Source organism: Panthera pardus, unplaced genomic scaffold (assembly GCF_024362965.1).
Source record: "Panthera pardus isolate Hobbes unplaced genomic scaffold, ASM2436296v1 HiC_scaffold_6, whole genome shotgun sequence".
NCBI lineage: Eukaryota > Metazoa > Chordata > Mammalia > Carnivora > Felidae > Panthera > Panthera pardus.
The window spans coordinates 87,518,443-87,538,064 of NW_026526991.1; the positions used below are offsets into that span (position 1 = coordinate 87,518,443).

At 37.0% G+C, this 19,622-nt stretch overlaps 1 protein-coding gene across 8 annotated transcripts in view; it reads left to right on the top strand.

Annotated features, from left to right (window-relative positions):
- Window positions 1-16,941, top strand: part of SLCO1A2 (solute carrier organic anion transporter family member 1A2) — a 125,422-nt gene extending 108,481 nt beyond the window's left edge. For all 8 annotated transcript variants that reach the window (XM_019452160.2, XM_053894948.1, XM_053894944.1 and 5 more), the window contains one exon: window positions 16,655-16,941. In XM_019452160.2, coding sequence (XP_019307705.2) covers window positions 16,655-16,874 — 220 coding nt within the window. In that variant the 3' untranslated portion in view covers window positions 16,875-16,941. The remainder of the gene's footprint in view (window positions 1-16,654) is intronic.
- The last annotated feature ends 2,681 nt before the right edge of the window (window positions 16,942-19,622 follow it).

A 19,622-nucleotide genomic window follows, 5' to 3' on the forward strand; every position in this document is an offset into this window, starting at 1 on the left:
TTTTTCAGTTACTAGACTACTTTTGGCTATGCTTCCAGAACATATGCTAATACTACATCTCTATTCCTTATTTATATACCAGAATTTTATTTCCTCAATATTTTCAAACTACTTGGTAAATATAAGCATGGATAACTCCCTTAACCTAGCCTTTCAAAATAATCTTTGTTAAATTGTTTGCAATCAACGCATTATTGAAGGTAATAGCTATACATAAACTACCTTTAAAAATTATATTACTCTTTAAAGTATCCTCATTGCATCCTACATCATTTCAGCATCTTACTAGCCTGAATATTTACTTCTTTTTACATCTACCTCTACTTTTTGAAATATTTTTCCTTCTTCGTTAAATTTTGCTGACACAAAATTCTTCATGTCTCATAAAGTCTTATTCTTTTGTTAGTATAAATCTGATTTTAAACAAAACTCAACATAATGTGTTTTTGAACAAAATACTTCCATTTGCTCTATTTCCATGTTCTTTTTTATCTGGAGACCTGAATTTTGTTTAGATCTGTATCAATTTCTCTTGATCGTACAAAATTGAAAGTACAAAAATTCATTTACTAAAAAACAATTTAGCATTGTTTAAAACATTCTAAGGTCTTATTTTGATTAGTAAAAGGATATATGGCAAGTACTATGAAGAGATCAGACAGCATGAGATTCATGTTTTCATCAGTTCTCTGTTCCCCAAAAGCTCTTCAGAGGTAATGTGAAGGTGGGCCCGCGTACATACCTTCACAGTTGAGAAACACTGAGGATCACTGATATAGATTGGCCTCATCCTGCTACCAAGATTCCTGTTGATAGTAGCCTTAATTAAATGCTATTTTAGACAAGATGATTTTATTTGTTAGCATCCTCTATCAGTCAGATTAATTAGAGTGGCTGATAAAGTGTACTCGTGAGAAAATTTACCAGATGGTGTAGAGTAGAAACAGGAGGTGGATATTGTTGGTAAACAGTTCTCCATGGGTCTCTTACATTTCTGCATATCTTATTAGCAGAGAATTTTGTTTTGGACTATCTTTTCAAGGATGTTTGAATAGTAAATGATCTTGGAGTATGTAGATGATGTTTTCCTATGGAGCAGAGTTTGCTGTCTAGGATGATAAAAGTAATAACTCTCTCTAAGGCTGGCAGATTTTCTTCCAACCCATTTAAAAGAATGGGATTTCCTAAGTTCAGGCTTTCTTAGCTGTGAACCAAACCCATTGTATGCACAAAATTCACATAGGTTTCCCATGGTGTGATTTCTTTGGGACTTGAAGGTTAAGGAAAACCAACCTGAACATGAAGCTTGTGATGATTGTTGTACTGTGAGTAAAAATGTCCTTTGTCTCTGGCCTGGAAGTCTCGTATCTCCAGCCAGCATCCATGCAACTATGTCAGGCTAAACTGTCAGTTTAAAATCCAGGGAAAATCTAGGACTCTTTTACAGTTCGAAGAATAGAAATACTGACTAACTTTAAGCTATGCCAAAAATGTAAAGATATAAGGATGGCCACTTACATTTATTCCAAGCTAGTAGAAAGGAATAAAAGGATTAAGGAAAATTCAAGGAAAGTAAGAAATAGGGAAATAAAAGCACACAAAATAAGTTGAAAAAATAAGCCTAAATACATCAGCTTTCATAATAAATGTGAACCAACTGAACTTGCTTAAAAGATACTTTCATGTGAGTTTCAGTGTTTTCAAAATTCCAGCTATATGTTGCTTACAAGACATAGCTTAAAATATATATGTGAAGAAAGATTGAAGATAAAGGTCAGGAAAAAAAATACCAGGCAGATATTAAATCAAGCTTTTGTGATTATATTAATGACTGTAAGACAAAATAGAATTTAAGGTGAAAAGGATTAACAGTTAAATAAGGATATTACTTAGTAATAAAAAAACACTTTATCAATAATATGTAACAGTCATCAACCCATATATATTTATCGACCTAATCTCAAATATATAAAACAAAAAATTTACAAAATTACAAGAAGAAATCTACAGAGTAGAAAATTTCAACACACTTTTCCAAAAGGAAATATAAAATATAGGCAAAAAGTTACTGAGGATACAGAAAAATTTGAATCGCCAAATTGTACAAGAGTTATCTAATAGATATACAGCAATTTAAAAAACCCCAACCAATAGAATATATATTTTTCTCAAGCCTATAAAAAACATTACAACTAAGTCTAATGTCACAAAGTTTAAAAAAAAGTTTGATACCTTAAAACCATTGTTTTCTGTCCATAATGCAATGCAATTAGAAATCTATGATAAAATGTTCCCAAAACCTCACATTTGAAATTACTTACAGGTCAAAGCATAAATTATAATAAAAATAATGAAATAACTAAAGCTCTACATCAGTGAAAGCACTGCAGAGGAAAATTTGTGGGACAAAGCTAAAACAATACTCAAAGGTATATTTAGAACTTTATATGTATATATACATATTTTTTAAAGACTAAAAATTAATGAACTAATTATTTATAAAAAGGACAACAATGTAATTTCAAATAAGGTAGAAAAGCCTGATAAGTAGCTCAATAAGTTATGTATTGATATATTTCTTATTTCAAATAAGAACAATAGATATAATTTTAAATTTGAAAGGGATATATCTGGGTTCAAAGATAATACATGGGGCGCCTGGGTGGCTCAGTTGGTTAAGCGTCTGACTTCAGCTCAGGTCGTGATCTCACGGTTTGTGGGTCCGAGCCCCACGTCAGGCTCTGTGCTGACTGCTCAGAGCCTGCAGCCTGCTTCAGATTCTGTCTCTGGCTCTCTCTGCCCCTCCCCTATTTGTACTCTCTCTGTCTCTAAAATAAAAATTAAAAAAAAAAACGATAATATAAACATCATTCTGGACATCCAGTTTTCCTGAAGTAGAAATTGAACAGCAACATAAAGGAATAAATAAAAGCTGAATACAAAGGCTAATGCAAAGCCTCTAAGCCTAGAAACAGGAAGTGGTTTCTGGGTGATCAGTTTCCAAAGAAAAAATAAAGTACTTCCAAGGAGTCAAGAGATTAGATCCAGATTCAGTGCTTAATCCATGAGGTGGTGTTGAACACCCATGAACTGGGTTGAGTAGTGTCCCTCAAAATTTCATGTCCACTCATAACCTCAGTATATGACTTTATTTGGAAATAAGTTGTTTGTAAATAAGTCTTTAAATTAGTGAAATTAAGATGAGGTCCTTCTGGATTAGAGTGGGCCCTAAATCAAATCACCAGTGTCCTTATAAGAAGAGGAAAAGAGGCATAGAGACACGTATATACAGGACGAATCCTGTGTGAAGGCAGAGGTAGAGATTGCAGTGTTGCATCTACAAAACAAGGAATTCTATGGATTGCTGCCAGTAGGTAGGAAGAGTAAAGGAAGGATTCTTTCCTGGAGTCTACTGAGGAAGCACACTTTGGCTTCAAATTTCTAGCCTCCAGAACTGTGAGAGAATAAATTTACTTTGTTTTAAGCCATCAAGTTTGTGGTGCTTTGTTACAGAGGTCCTAGGAAACAAATACAAACCTCTTTGTAAAAGAGGTTTTAAAAGAATCTCTTTAACACATCATTGTTATGTTACTAAGGAGGAACTAAGACATAGATATATCCAAGAACCAGACCAAACAATCTGTTCTCCTTGTGATTAATCCCAGTATCACTATAAAAAAAATCACCCTTATAAAAACTCAGTCTGGCCTCAGGAACAAAGGGAAAGCTATTAGATTTAGAAGAATAAATACAGAGAAAGAGCAAACAGAACAAATTTGGGAGAATAAATACACAGGAAGAAAACCAGAACAGTCAACAAAAACAACAACAAAACATTCAAAATTGTTTAGTTTTGCAAGCTAAAACTTAAAAACACATGAACAAGAGGAGCCAAGATGGCAGAAGAGCATGGAAGTTTTTTGAGTGTCTTGCATCCATGAAATACAGCCAAACACTAAAGCATCCTGCACACCTAGAAAACTGATCTGAGGATTAACACACAATCTGCACAACCTGAACCACAGAATTCAGCAGGTATGTGACATGGAGTGGTGAACTTGGGAAGACAGAAGCCACAGAGGGCAGGAAGCTGCTTTTGCATGTGGAGAGAAGACAGAGACAGAGGGAAAATATGGGAAAAGCACCCCTCCCCAAAAGCAGCTGGGGGAAAAGAGGAAAATTGGAAACAGCCACAGGGACTGAAGTAAAAAGAAATGAGTAAGGAGACGGTTTAAATTCCATTAAGACTGTAAACAGGAGGAGCACAGAGTCTAAACTCTGCAGCTTGATACCTGACGGTGCTCTGGTGGAAAGAGCAAATCCCAAGGAGCAGAGTGGGGTCCAGGAGGTTCTCAGGCCACACGAGGAGAAGCAGTTCCACTGCTGGAAGGACATTTGGTAGAGGCCGTGAGACCACCTGGGCCCAGCAGGCCCCAGAAGGCGGCCACATTCTCTGGTGTTGGAACAAGGTCATTAAGGGTGAAGCCTGGTGCCAGATGTGTGTTGTGATTTTCCATAATCCCTAAAATGCTGCTGCTACACTCTCTTGTGAACTTTTTCTGGGGTGGGCTGGCATCTGGCCACAGTCTCAGGGCACCAGCAGCAGCAGGGTCCAGCAAGCATTCCTGGGTGCAGCCAACATTTGGCCATTGCTCGGTGAGACCCTCCCGCAGAGGGGCTGAATGGGTCAAAGCTGCACAGAAGTAAGGGGCCTGGGAAAACAGTCGCATCTGAGATAAAACTCAGGAGAGAGGTACTGCCTGGGGCTTGGTCAAAGACAGTGAAAAAGCAAGAAATGGACAAAAGCTGAAGACAGAGGACGGATGCATGATTGCTGGTTGCAGAAAACAGAGTTCCAATACTAGAGACTGGGTAGCTGGGTGACACCATTTTCACCACTTCCACGTATGTGCATACGCACCTGCAAGCACCACAACAATCGACCCCAGTAGGCTAACAGCGCCATCTAGTGGAGAATGGAGCCAGTACACTAAGCCCTGCCCAACTGGGCCAACCTCTGTCTTTAAGAACACAAGCCTCACCGCCTACTTAGTTTATGGACTATAAAATGCTTCATAGTTTGACTTCTAGGGGAAAATGAAGTAATTTCAGTCGTATTTCAGTCTGTTAGACAGTCAAACTATTCAATTTTCTTTCTTTTTTCTCTTTTTCGTTTCTTTTTTCTTGAATACAGAAAGAGAAAAAAAATCATTTTTATTTTCAATTTTTGTTAAAAATATTTTTCTTTAAGTTTTTTCTACTATATTTTTTACTTTGTTTAATTTTTTTTCATCTCTTGTTACAGCCTTTAATTTAAAGTCTAGTTTGTCTGATATAAGTATGGCTACTCCAGCTTTCTTTTGGCTTCCAGGAGCATGATAAATAGTTCTCCATCCCCTCACTCTCAATCTAAAGGTGTCCTCAGATCTAAAATGAGTCTCTTGTAGACAGCAAATAGATGGGTCTTGTTTTTTTATCCATTCTGATACCCTATGTCTTTTAGTTGGCGCATTTAATCCATTTACATTCAGTGTTATTATAGAAAGATATGGGTTTAGAGTCATTGTGATGTCTGTATGTTTTATGCTTGTAGTGATGTCTCTGGTACTTTGTCTCACAGGATCCCCCTTAGGATCTATTGTAGGGCTGGTTTCGTGGTGACAAATTCCTTCAGTTTTTGTTTGTTTGAGAAGACCTTTATCTCTCCTTCTATTCTAAATGACAGACTTGCTGGATAAAGGATTCTCGGCTGCATATTTTTTCTGTTTAGCACACTGTAGATATCGTGCCAAGCCTTTCTGGCCTGCCAAGTTTCAAAGGAGAGATCAGTCACGAGTCTTATAGGTCTCCCTTTATATGTGAGGGCACGTTTATCCCTTGCTGCTTTCAGAATTTTCTCTTTATCCTTGTATTTTGCCAGTTTCACTATGATATGTCGTGCAGAAGATCGATTCAAGTTACGTCTGAAGGGAGTTCTCTGTGCCTCTTGGATTTCAATGCCTTTTTCCTTCCCCAGTTCAGGGAAGTTCTCAGCTATAATTTGTTCAAGTACCCCTTCAGCACCTTTCCCTCTCTCTTCCTCCTCTGGGATACCAATTATGCGTATATTATTTTTTTTTAGTGTATCACTTAGTTCTCTAATTTTCCCCTCATACTCCTGGATTTTTTTATCTCTCTTTCTTTCAGCTTCCTCTTTCTCCATAACTTTATCTTCTAGTTCACCTATTCTCTCCTCTGCCTCTTCAAGCCGAGCCATCGTGGTTTCCATTTTGTTTTGCATTTCGTTTAAAGCGTTTTTCAGCTCCTCGTGACTGTTCCTTAGTCCCTCGATCTTTGTGGCAAGAGATTCTCTGCTGTCCTGTATACTGTTTTCAAGCCCAGCGATTAATTTTATGACTATTATTCTAAATTCACTTTCTGTTATATTATTTAAATCCTTTTTGATCAGTTCATTAGCTGTTGTTATTTCCTGGAGATTCTTCTGAGGGGAATTCTTCCGTTTGGTCATTTTGGAGAGTCCCTGGCGTGGTGAGGACCTGCAGGGCACTTCCCCTGTGCTGTGGTGTATAACTGGAGTTAGTGGGCGGGGCCGCAGTCCGACCCGATGTCTGCCCCCAGCCCACTGCTGGGGCCACAGTCAGACTGGTGTGTGCCTTCTCTTCCCCTCTCCTAGGGGCGGGATTCACTGTGGGGTGGCGTGTCCCGTCTGGGCTACTTGCACACTGCCAGGCTTGTGTTGCTGGGGATCTGGCGTATTAGCTGGGGTGGGTAGGCAAGGTGCACGGGGGCTGGAGGGGCAGGCTTAGCTCACTTCTCCTTAGGTGATCCACTTCAGGAGGGGCCCTGTGGCAGCGGGAGGGAGTCAGATCCGCTGCCGGAGGTTTGGCTCCGCAGAAGCACAGAGTTGGGTGTTTGCGCGGAGCGAGCAAGTTCCCTGGCAGGAACTGGTTCCCTTTGGGATTTTGGCTGGGGGATGGGCGGGGGAGATGGCGCTGGCGCCTTTGTTCCCCGCCAAGCTGAGCTCTGCCGTCAGGGGGCTCAGCAGCTCTCCCTCCCTTTGTCCTCCAGCCTTCCCGCTTTCGGAGCAGAGCTGTTAACTTACGACCTCCCAGACGCTAAGTCGTGCTTGCTGTCGGAACACAGTCCGTCCGGCCCCTCCGCTTTTGCCAGCCAGACTCGGGGGCTCTGCTTGGCCGGCAAGCCGCCCCTCCGCCCCGGCTCCCTCCCGCCAGTCCGTGGAGCGCGCACCGCCTCGCCGCCCTTCCTACCCTCTTCCGTGGGCCTCTAGTCTGCGCTTGACTCCGGAGACTCCCTTCTGCTAATCCTCTGGCGGTTTTCTGGGTTCTTTAGGCAGGTGTAGGTGGAATCTAAGTGATCGGCAGGACGCGCTGTGAGCCCCGCGTCCTCCTACGCCGCCATCTTCCGGAACCCCTTCTGTTTAATTTTTTTTCAAATTCTATTTTACTTCAATCATTTCATTTTAGTCTACTTCAGCGTATTCTATTTTTCAAATTTTCAAATGATTTCTTTTTTTCTCCCCTTTTTTCTCTAATCTATCAAGCTACTTTCAACACCAAGACCAAAACACACTTAGGATCTAGCATCATTTATTCGATTTGTATGTGTGTGTGTGTGTGTGTGTGTGTGTTGTTTGTTTTTAATGTCTTAATCTTAATACTTTTTTAATTTTAATTTTTTCTGCCTCATTAATTCCTTTTCTCCCTTCAAAATGACTAAATGAAGGAATTCACCCCAAAAGAAAGAGCAGGAAGAAATGACAGCCAGGGACTTAACCGGCACAGATACAAGCCAGATGTCTGAACCAGAATTTAGAATCACGATAATAAGAAGACTAGCTGGAGTGGAAAATAGATTAGAATCCCTTTCTGCAGAGATAAAAGAAGTAAGCTAGTCAGGATGAAATAAAAAATACTATAACTGAGCTGCAATCTCAAATGGATGCTGTGGCGGCAAGAATGGATGAGGGAGGACAGAGAATCAGCGATACAGGACAAACTTATGGAGAATAATGAAGCAGAAAAAAAAAGAGGGAGATTAAGACAAAAGAGCACGATTTAAGAATTAGAGAAATCAGTGACTCATTAAGAAGGAAGAACATCAGAATCACAGTGGTCCCAGAGATGAAGAGAAAAAGGGGTAGAAAGGTTATGTGAGCAAATCATAGTGGAAAACTTTCCTACCCTGGGGAAAGACAGAGACATCAAAATCCAGGAAGCACAGAGGACTCCCATTAGATTCAACAAAAACTAACCATCAATAAGGCATATCATAGTCAAATTCACAAAATACACAGGCAAGGAGAGAATCATGAAAGCAGCAAGGGAAAAAAAGTCCCTAACCTACAAGGGAAGACGGATCAGGTGTGCAGCAGACCTATGCACAGAAACTTGGCAGGCCAGAAAGGAGTGGCAGGATATATTCAATGTGCTGAATCAGAAAAATATGCAGGCATGAATTCTTTATCCAGCTAGGCTGTCATACAAAATAAAGGCAGAGAGGGGCACCTGGGTGGCTCAGTTGGTTAAGCGGCCGACTTCGGCTCAGGTCATGATCTCGCAGTCTGTGAGTTCGAGCCCCGCGTCGGGCTCTGTGCTGACACCTCAGAGCCTGGAGCCTGTTTCAGATTCTGTGTCTCCCTCTCTCTGACCCTCCCCCGTTCATGCTCTGTCTCTCTCTGTCTCAAAAATGAATAAACGTTTAAAAAAATTAAAAAAAAACAAAATAGAGGCAGAGATAAAAAGTTTCCCAGACAAACAAAAATTAAAGGAGTTTGTGACCACTAAACCAGTCCTGCAAGAAATATTAAGGGGGGCTCTCTGAGGGGAGAAAAGATGAAAAATACATACATACATACATACATACATACCAAAACCAACAAATATTAGAAAGGACCAGAGAACACCACCAGAAACTCCAACTCTACAAACAGCATAATGGCAATAAATTCATATCTTTCAGTACTCACTCTAAACATCAATGGACTAAATGCTCCAATCAAAAGACACAGGGTAACAGAATGGATAAGAAAACAGGATCCATCTATATGCTATTTACAAGAGACCCACTTTAGACCTAAAAACACCTTCAGATTGAAAGGAAGGGGACAGAGAACAATATATCATACTAATGGTCAACAAAAAAAGCCAGAGTAGCCATACTGATATCAGACAATCTAGACTTTAAAATAGAGACTGTATCAAGAGATGAGGAAGGGCATTATATCATAATTAAGGGGTCTATCAACCAAGAAGACCTAACAACTGTAAACATTTATGTGCCAAATGAAGAAGCACCCAAATATATAAATCAATCACAAACATAAAGAAACTCATTGGTAGTAATACCATAATAGTAGGAGACTTCAACACCTCACTCACAGCAATGGACACATCATCTAATCAAAAAATCAACAAGGAAACAATTCTTTGAATTACACTTGGACCAGATGGACTTAACAGATATATTCAGAACATTTCATCCTAAAGCAGCAGAATATACATTCTTCTCCAGTGAACATGGAACGTTCCCCAGAATAGGCCACATATTGGGATACAAATCAGCCCTCAGCAACTACAAAAATATCGAGATCATACCGTGCATGTTTTCAGACGACAATACCATGAAACTCAAAATCGACCACAAGAAAAAATTTGGAAAGGTAACAAATACTTGGAGACTGAAGAACATCCTACTAAAAATGAATGGGCCAACCAAGAAGTTAAAGAGGGAATTAAAAATTATATGGAAACCAATGAAAATGATAACACCACAACCCCAAACCTCTGGGACACAGCAAAGGCGGTCATAAGAGGAAAGTATATAGCAATCCAGGCCTTCCTAAAAAGGAAGAAAGGTCTCAGATACACAGCCTAACATTACGCCTTAAAGAGATGGAGAAAGAACAGCAAATAAAACCCCAAAACAGCAGAAGACAGGAAATAATAAAGATTAGAGCAGAAATTAATGCTATCAAAACAAAAACAAAAACAAAATGCAGCAGAACAGATCAATGAAACCAGAAGCTGGTTCTTTGAAAGAATTAACAAAATTGATAAACCACTAGTCAGTTTGATCAAAAAGAAAAAGGAAAGGACCCAAATAAATAAAATCAAGAATGAAAAAAGAGAGATCACAACAAACACAGCTGAAATAGAAACAATAATGAGGATATTATGAGCAATTATATGCCAATAAAAAGGGAAATCTGGAAGAATTGGACAAATTCCTAGAAACATATACACTACCAAAACTGAAACAGGAAGAAATAGAAAATTTGAACAAACCCATAACCAGTAAAGAAATTGAATTAGTAATCAAAAATCTCCCAAAAAAACAAGAGTCCAGGGCCAGATTGTTTTCCAGGGGAAATCAACCAAACATTTAAGGAAGAATTAATGCCTATTCCTTTTAAGCTGTTCCAAAAAATAGAAATGGAAGGAAAACTTCCAAACTCTTTCTATGAAACCAGCATTACCTTGAATCCAAAACCAGACAGAGACCCCACTAAAAAGGAGAACTATAGACCAATTTCCCTGATGAACATGGGTGCAAAAATCCTTAACAAAATATTAGCCAACCAGATCCAACAATACATTAAAAAAAATTATTCACCATGACTAAGTGGGATTTATACCTGGGATAGAGGGCTGGTTCAATATCCACAAAACAATTAACGTGATTCATCACATCAACAAAAGAAAGGACAAGAACCATAAGATCCTCTCAATAGATGCAGAGAAAGCATTTGACAAAAACAGCATCCTTTCTTAATAAAAACCCTCAAGAAAGTAGGGATAGAAGGATCATACCTCGAGATCATAAAATGCCATATATGAACGACCCAATGCTAATATCATCCTCAATGAGGAAAAACTGAGCGCTTTCCATAACGAGACAGGGATGTCCACTCTTACCACTATTATTCAACATAGTATTGGAAGTCTTAACCTCTGCAATCAGACAATACAAAGAAATAAAATGCATACAAATTGTCCAGGAAGAGGTCAAACTTTTTACAGATGACATGACAATCTATATGGAAAACCCAAAAGATTCCACCAAAAAACTGCTACAACTGTTTCATGAATTCAGCAGTTGTAGGATATAAAATCAATGCACAGAAATCGGTTACATTCCTATTCACCAACAATGAAACAACAGAAAGAGAAATCAAGGAATCAATCCCATTTACATTTGCACCAGAACCCATAAAATACCTAGGAATAAATTTAACCAAAGAGGTGAAAAATCTATACACTGAAAGCTATAGAAAGCTTAGGAAATAAATTGAAGAAGATACAAAAAAAAATTGAAAAAATTCCATGCTCCTGGGTAGGAAGAACAAATATTGTTAAAATGTTGATACTACCCAAAGCAATCTACATATTCAAGGCAATCCCTACCAAAGTAACACCAGCATTCTTCACAGAGCTAGAAGAAATAATCCTAAAATTTTATGGAACCAGAAAAGACCCCGAATAGCCAAAGCAATCTTGAAAAAGAAAACCAAAGCAGGAGGCATCACAATCTCAGACTTTAAGCTATACTACAAAGCTGTAATCATCAAGACAGTATGGTACTGGCATAAGAGCAGACACTCAGGTCAATGGAATGGAATAGAGAACCCAGAAATGGACCCACAAATGTATGGCCAACTGATCTTTGACAAAGCAGGAAAGAATATCCAATGGAATAAAGACAGTCTCTTCAGCAAGTGGTACTAGGAAAACTGAACAGCTACATGCAGAAGAATGAACCCAGACCACATTCTTACACCATACACAAAAATAAACTCAAAATGGAAGAAAGACTTCAATATAAGACAGGAAGCCTCAATCCTTGAGGAGAAAGCAGGCAAAAACCTCTTTGATCTTGGCCGCAGCAACTTCTTACTCAATACGTCTCCGGAGGCAAGGGAAACAAAAGCAAAAATGAACTATTGGGACCTCATCAAAATAAAAAGCTTCTGCACAGTGAAGGAAACAATCAGCAAAACTAAAAGGCAACCGACAGAATGGGAGAAGATATTTGCAAATGACATATCAGATAAAGGGTTAGTATCCAAAATCTATAAAGAACTTATCAAACTCAACACCCACAAAACAAATAATCCAGTAAAGAAATGGACAAAAGACATGAATAGACACTTCTCCAAAGAAGACATCCAGTTGGCCAACAAACATATGAAAAAATGCTCAACATCATTCATCATCAGGTAAATACAAATCAAAACCACAATGAGATACCACCTGACACCTGTCAGAATGGCTAACATGAACAACTCAGGCAACAATAGATGCTGTCAAGGATGCGGAAAAGAGGATCTTTTTTGCATTGTTGGTGGGAATGCAAGCTGGGGCAGCCACCCTGGAAAACAGCATGGAGTTTCCTCAAAAAATTAAAAATAGGACTACCCTACGACCCAGCAATTGCACTACTAGGTATTTATCCAAAGGGTACAGGTGTGCTGTTTCAAAGGGACATATGCACCCCAATATTTATAGCAGCACTACCAACAATAGCCAAAGTATGGAAAGAGCCCAAATGCCCATCGATGGATGAATGGATAAAGAAGTGGTGGTAGATATATACAATGGAGTATTACTAGGCAACCAAAAAGAATGAAATCTTATCATTTGCAACTACTGTTGCCATTTGCAACACTTATGCAAAGTGAAATTGATCAGTCAGAGAAAGACAAATATCATATGACTTCACTCATATGAAGACTTTATGAGACGAAACAGATTAACATAAGGGAAGGGAAACATATAATATAAAACAGGGAGGGGGACAAAACAGAAGGGACTTTTAAATATGGAGAACAAACAGAGGGTTACTGGAGGGGTTGTGAGAGGGGGGATGGGATAAATGGGTAAGGGGCATTAAGGAATCTACTCCTGAAATCATTGTTGCACTATATGCTAAATAACTTGGATGTAAATTTAAAAAAAATTAAAAATTCTGAAAAAAAAAATGAACAAATCTAATGGTAAAAAAGATAAGCATATAAATTCCCAAAGAAACATGACTTCGTTCCTGATTAAATTTCATATAATGTAGGAGTTTGACAAAAACTTTAAAATAAGTATGCTTAACCAGCTCAATAGTATTAAAATTAATAAATGGCATAATATCCATTAAAAGTTAACAAGAAATGATAGGAAAAATCAAGCAGAAATAAGAATATTAAGAACTCAGAAACATTATAGATTAAATGCATGTTATTGAGATAATAAAAGGAATCCTAAGTATATAATAAATTTGAAGGCAATACAGTTGAGAATTGGTGAACTGGAAGAGAGTACGGAAGAATTTATCTAGAATGTAGATCAACAATGTGAACTGATTCAACAAAAATAAACACCTATGTAATATTAAAGACCAGTTAACAATTAAAACATACACCTCAAAAAAAATTTCTAGAAAAAGAATAGAGGAAATGGCAGATATGAATTTAAAAAAATTAATGGCTTAGAATGTTCTACAATTTGAGGCATGAATTTTCACTTCAAAATACTTTTTTTATATTTATTTATTTTTTAATATATGAAATTTATTGTCAAATTGGTTTCCATACAACACCCAGTGCTCATCCCAAAAGGTGCCCTCCTCAATACCCATCACCCACCCTCCCCTCCCTCCCACCCCCCATCAACCCTCAGTTTGTTTTCAGTTTTTAACAGTCTCTTATGCTTTGGTTCTCTCCCACTCTAACCTCTTTTTTTTTTTTTTCTTCCCCTCCCCCATGGGTTTCTGTTAAGTTTCTCAGGATCCACATAAGAGTGAAACCATATGGTATCTGTCTTTCTCTGTATGGCTTATTTCACTTAGCATCACACTCTCTAGTTCCATCCACGTTGCGACAAAAGGCCATATTTCATTCTTTCTCATTGCCACGTAGTATTCCATTGTGTATATAAACCACAATTTCTTTATCCATTCATCAGTTGATGGACATTTAGGCTCTTTCCATAATTTGGCTATTGTTGAGAGTGCTGCTATAAACATTGAGGTACAAGTGCCCCTCTGCATCAGTACTCCTGTATCCCTTGGATAAATTCCTAGCAGTGCTATTGCTGGGTCATAGGGTAGGTCTATTTTTAATTTTCTGAGGAAGCTCCACACTGCTTTCCAGAGCGGCTGCACCAATTTGCATTCCCATCAACAGTGCAAGAGGGTTCCCGTTTCTCCACATCCTCTCCAGCATGTATAGTCTCCTGATTTGTTCATTTTGGCCACTCTGACTGGCGTGAGGTGATATCTGAGTGTGGTTTTGATTTGTATTTCCCTGATAAGGAGCGACGTTGAACATCTTTTCATGTGCCTGTTGGCCATCCGGATGTCTTCTTTAGAGAAGTGTCTATTCATGTGTTCTGCCCATTTCTTCACTGGGTTATTTGTTTTTTGGGTGTGGAGTTTGGTGAGCTCTTTATAGATTTTGGATATGTCTGATACGTCATTTGCAAATATCTTTTCCCATTCCGTTGGTTGCCTTTTAGTTTTGTTGGTTGTTTCCTTTGCTGTGCAGAAGTTTTTATCTTCATAAGGTCCCAGTAATTCACTTTTGCTTTTAATTCCCTTGCCTTTGGGGATGTGTCAAGTAAGAGATTGCTACGGCTAAGGTCAGAGAGGTCTTTTCCTGCTTTCTCCTCTAGGGTTTTGATGGTTTCCTGTCTCACATTCAGGTTCTTTATCCATTTTGAGTTTATTTTTGTGAATGGTGTGAGAAAGTGGTCTAGTTTCAACTTTCTGCATGTTGCTGTCCAGTTCTCCCAGCACCATTTGTTAAAGAGACTGTCTTTTTTCCATTGGATGTTCTTTCCTGCTTTGTCAAAGATTAGTTGGCCATACGTTTGTGGGTCTAGTTCTGGGGTTTCTATTCTATTCCATTGGTCTATGTGTCTGTTTTTGTGTCAATACCATGCTGTCTTGATGATGACAGCTTTGTAGTAGAGGCTAAAGTCTGGGATTGTGATGCCTCCTGCTTTGGTCTTCTTCAAAATTACTTTCGCTATCCGGGGCCTTTTGTGGTTCCATATGAATTTTAGGATTGCTTGTTCTAGTTTTGAGAAGAATGCTGGTGCAATTTTGATTGGGATTGCATTGAATATGTAGATAGCTTTGGGTAGTATTGACATTTTGACAATATTTATTCTTCCAATCCATGAGCAGGGAATGTCTTTCCATTTCTTTATATCTTCTTCAATTTCCTTCATAAGCTTTCTATAGTTTTCAGCTTACATTTTAAAGGCATAGTCAAAAAATATATAAATGAGCATATCAGAGTAAAATTATAAACATTCAAGATAAAGAAAAATGAATATAAAAATTACCAGAGAAATAAATAGGTGACTTACAAAGAAATAACAATTAAACCAATAGTAGATTGGTTGTTTACAGCAACAACACAGCCACATATCTCTGATCCTTATTGCTTTGGGTTTGAGTTGAAAAAAAAAAACACACACAAACCAAAGAGCAAGAAATGAGCCAATATCACTAAATATAAATCTAAAAATTTTCTTTATGACAGAAGACACTATAGACTATAAAGAATGTTGGTAGTAAATAAAAACTATTGAAGAAAACGTCTGGACAATTGCTGAGTTGGGTACTCTAAGACCCTGAGACATTTTAGAGAAAATCTTGCTAACATACACAGGGAGACATGTAAAAGGAGATTTACTGAAGTATTGTTGATAACAGAAAAAAAGTTAAACAATACAAGTGTCCAGTCTTGATATTCAGATTGGACAAGTTCAGCATAAGGAAAAAAGTATAGGCTGGCTTAACTTATAAATACACATGCAAAAATTCTAAAAAATAATAAATCAAATGTAATAATGTATAAAGCCTCACTGATAGAGTTTAGTCATGCAAGGATGGTTCAACATTAGAAAAATCTATTAACCTAATATACTCTATTAACACAATTAAGGGGGCAAAATCTTTGATGTTCTGCTAACTATGGAACAAAAATAATCTGGTGATACTTTATGCATTCATAATTGAAACTCTGAGCAAATTCAGAATAGAAGAGGAACTTTCTTAATCTGAGTAAAATCATCCAGGGGCGCCTGGGTGCCTCAGCTGATTAAGTGTCCAACTCTTGATTTTGGCTCGGGTCATGATTTCATAGTTGTGAGATTGAACACCGTGTCAGGCTTCATACTGAGCATGGAGCCTGCTTGCGGTTCTCTCTCTACCTCTCTCCCTCTCTTAAAATAAATAAACCTTTTTTAAAAAGCCATGAAAAAGACCCCCACAGAATATATAATATAATACAATTGATGGTTATTCTTTGGAAGCATTCTTATTAAATACTAGAATACAACTGCTGCCATTGTCAGTATTGCATTCAAACCAGAGGTTCAATTTGTTGTAAAAAGATTTTAAAAAACCCAAAGATAAGAAAAGAAAATAAGTGTGAATTTTCTAGATGAAAATTTGCAAAAAAAAATTTAACAAACCATTAATAAGTGAGTTCAGCAAAGTTGCTTATATAATATTGACATGCAAAACAGCTGCGATTGTCCTCATGGGAATGAAATATTAATAATTAAAGATACTCAAAACTAGCTTGTACTCACCACACTATGTAAGCTTAATATTTAAAAACATTTTTTTATAGATACATCTACCTTGGTTTGCCAGCAGCTCTAAGAGGATTAAGCTATATCCCAGCCTTTTTAATCCTAAATATTTTGAAGAATCGTCATCTACCTGGTGAAAATGCCTCTTCAGGAACTATACTTACAGAGGCAAAAACTACAAAGAAGGAAAATGAGTGTAAAGATATGGACCAAAATTCCAAAGTTTTGAATGATAATGAGTTGAAAACTAAATTGTAATACCCTATTATATCATGCTTCCCAGAGTTGTGGACTACACTTATAACCGAACTGCTTTTAAAATCAATAGGGGTAAGTGCGTAACTTTTTCTTATCTTTATGAACCTCAATTTTTTTTTTACCCAAGATAAAAAAATGTTCACTGATGGTATTTCTGAGGAATCCACGGCACTTGAAATTTTCCTCAGAGGACATTTATAACAACCTTCAAAACAGGATATTAGACCCAGTTTTATTTTTTATGTTAAAATAGCAATTTCTCTTTTAACTCATGTGAAATAAGGGTATATATCCCACATCTCCTTTTCCAATTGATCTTAAAAATTTCCTATTAGGAAAATCTGTTTAATTTCATTGAATTTCTGCTTTGTTATTGGGGTTAGAGACTGAAATTCTTACATGACTATTAAAATACTTACATGACTACTTAAATGACTATTTAAATGACTATTTAAATACTTTATTCAAGTTCATCATTTTTATGTGAAAGAAGCTGATGTCTTCTAATTATTTAACTTTTCCTTAAAGAAGTTTTCTTTTCTTTAACTGTTCTTTAACTTTTCCTATTCATTCCAGACATGATTGTTTTAAAAATAGATTACTCATTACTATGCCATCACCTACTATCAATTTGTTTTCTGCTTTATTACTCAAGTAATATATTTGCTCATTTTGTTCAGAATACTGAAAAACTGAGTCAGTTTATTAAAAATCATGTAACAAAGATTGTTGGAATTTTTTTTTAGCAGTTCAAACCTGGTGACTAAATTCTCTCTGAAAAACAAGTATCTGTGTCAAAGGATGAAAGTATAATATTAGAAAAAAATAATCCTTAAAAGTTATAGTGTCAGATATTGTCAGAGGAACATTTTCCCAGAAGACAGAGGGATTTATCACAAATAAAGAAAACAAGCTAAGGCCACAGCCAGAGAGCTAAGCAAAACAAATATAAATAACCTTCCTAATGGAGAACTTAAAGCAATGATCATAAGGATAGCCCCTGGGCTTGAGAAAAGAAAACATCAGTGAGAGCCTTACAAAAGAGATGAAAGAGTTAAAAAAAAGTATCAATCAGAGATGAAGAATCAATAAATGATATTGGAAGCAGGCTTGATGTAATGAACAGCAGGCTGGAAGAAGCAGAGGGATGAATTAGTGGCCTAGAAGACAAAATAATGGAAAATAATGAAAGTGAACAAAAGAAAGAATTATACAACCCAAGAATAGACTTAAAGAACTCAGTGGCTCCATCAAATTTATTACCATTCATATTATAGAAGTTTCAGAAGAAGAGGAAAGAGTAAAGGGGGACAGAAATTTTATTTGAAGAAGTAATAGCTTAAAACTTTCCTAATCTTGGAAGAAAACAGATATCCAGATCCAGGAGGCACAGAGAAGTCCCACAAAAATCAACAAAAGCAGGCCAACAATAAGACATATTATAATTAAATTTGCAAAATATAGTGATAAAGAAACACTCTTAAAAGAAGCAAGAAAAAAGAAGTCTTTAACTTACAAGGGAAGACTCATAGGATAGCTGGATATTTCTCAACAGAAACTTGGTAAGCCAGAAGGGAATGGCATGGTATATTCAACAGGCTGAATGAGAAAAATCTGTAGCCACGTATATTCTATCCAATTATCTATGTAACTATAGAAGGGAATTTTATAACGTTCCACTGACATCAATGGACAGAACATCTAAACAGAAAATCAACAAAGAAACAATGGCTTTGAATGACATACTAGAACAGATTGACTTAAAAGATATATTCAGAACATTTCCTCCTAAAAGAGCAGAATCCACATTGTTTTCAAGTGCACATGGAACATTCTGAGAATATAACTTATATTAGGCCACAAAACAGGCCTTAAAAATTTTTGTAAAGAATTGAAATCAAACCATGCACATTTTCTGATCGCAAGCTATGAAACTAGAAGTCAACCACAAAAAAAAAAAAAAAAAAAAAAAAAACCTTGGAAAGACCACAAGTACATTGAGGCTAAACAACAAGCTACTAAACAACAAGTGGGTCAACCAGGAAGTCAAAGAATAAAGGTAAAACAATACATGGAAACAAATGAAAATGAAAAGATAACACTCCAAAACCTTTGGGATGAGGCAAAAGCACTCTAAAAAGTAAAGAGTAGTATAGGCCTATCTCAAGAAGCAAGAAAAATCTCAAATAAACAACCTAGCCTTATATCTAAAGGAGCTAGAAAAAGAACAACAAATGAACCCTAAAGCCAGCAGAAGAAAGGAAATAATAAAGATTAGAGCAGAAATTAATGATGTAGAAACTAAAACAAACAATATAAAAAACAAAAAACAACAAAAGACAAGCAAAGAGAAAACAACAAAAAAACCCAACAATAGAACAGATCAATGAAATCAGAAACTGGTTCTCTCTGAAAAAAAAATAATAAAATTGATAAACTTTCAGCCATATTTATCAAACAAAAAAGACAAAGGACCCAAATAAATAAAATCACAAATGAGAGAGTAGAAATAACAACCAACACCACAGAAATACAAACAATTATAAGAGAATAGTATGAAAAATATATGCCAACAAATTTGACTACCTAGAAAAAAAGAGACATGGTTTTGGACCCAGTGCTTTGGGCTCATTCTTATCTCCTCCTGGCAGACGGCATTTTACCCTGAGAGCATAGGGTTCTCTCTTGACATTTCTTGGTGGAGGAAAGAAAATTGGAGAAAGTAGTTGGAGTGCTTTGTGATCTAGG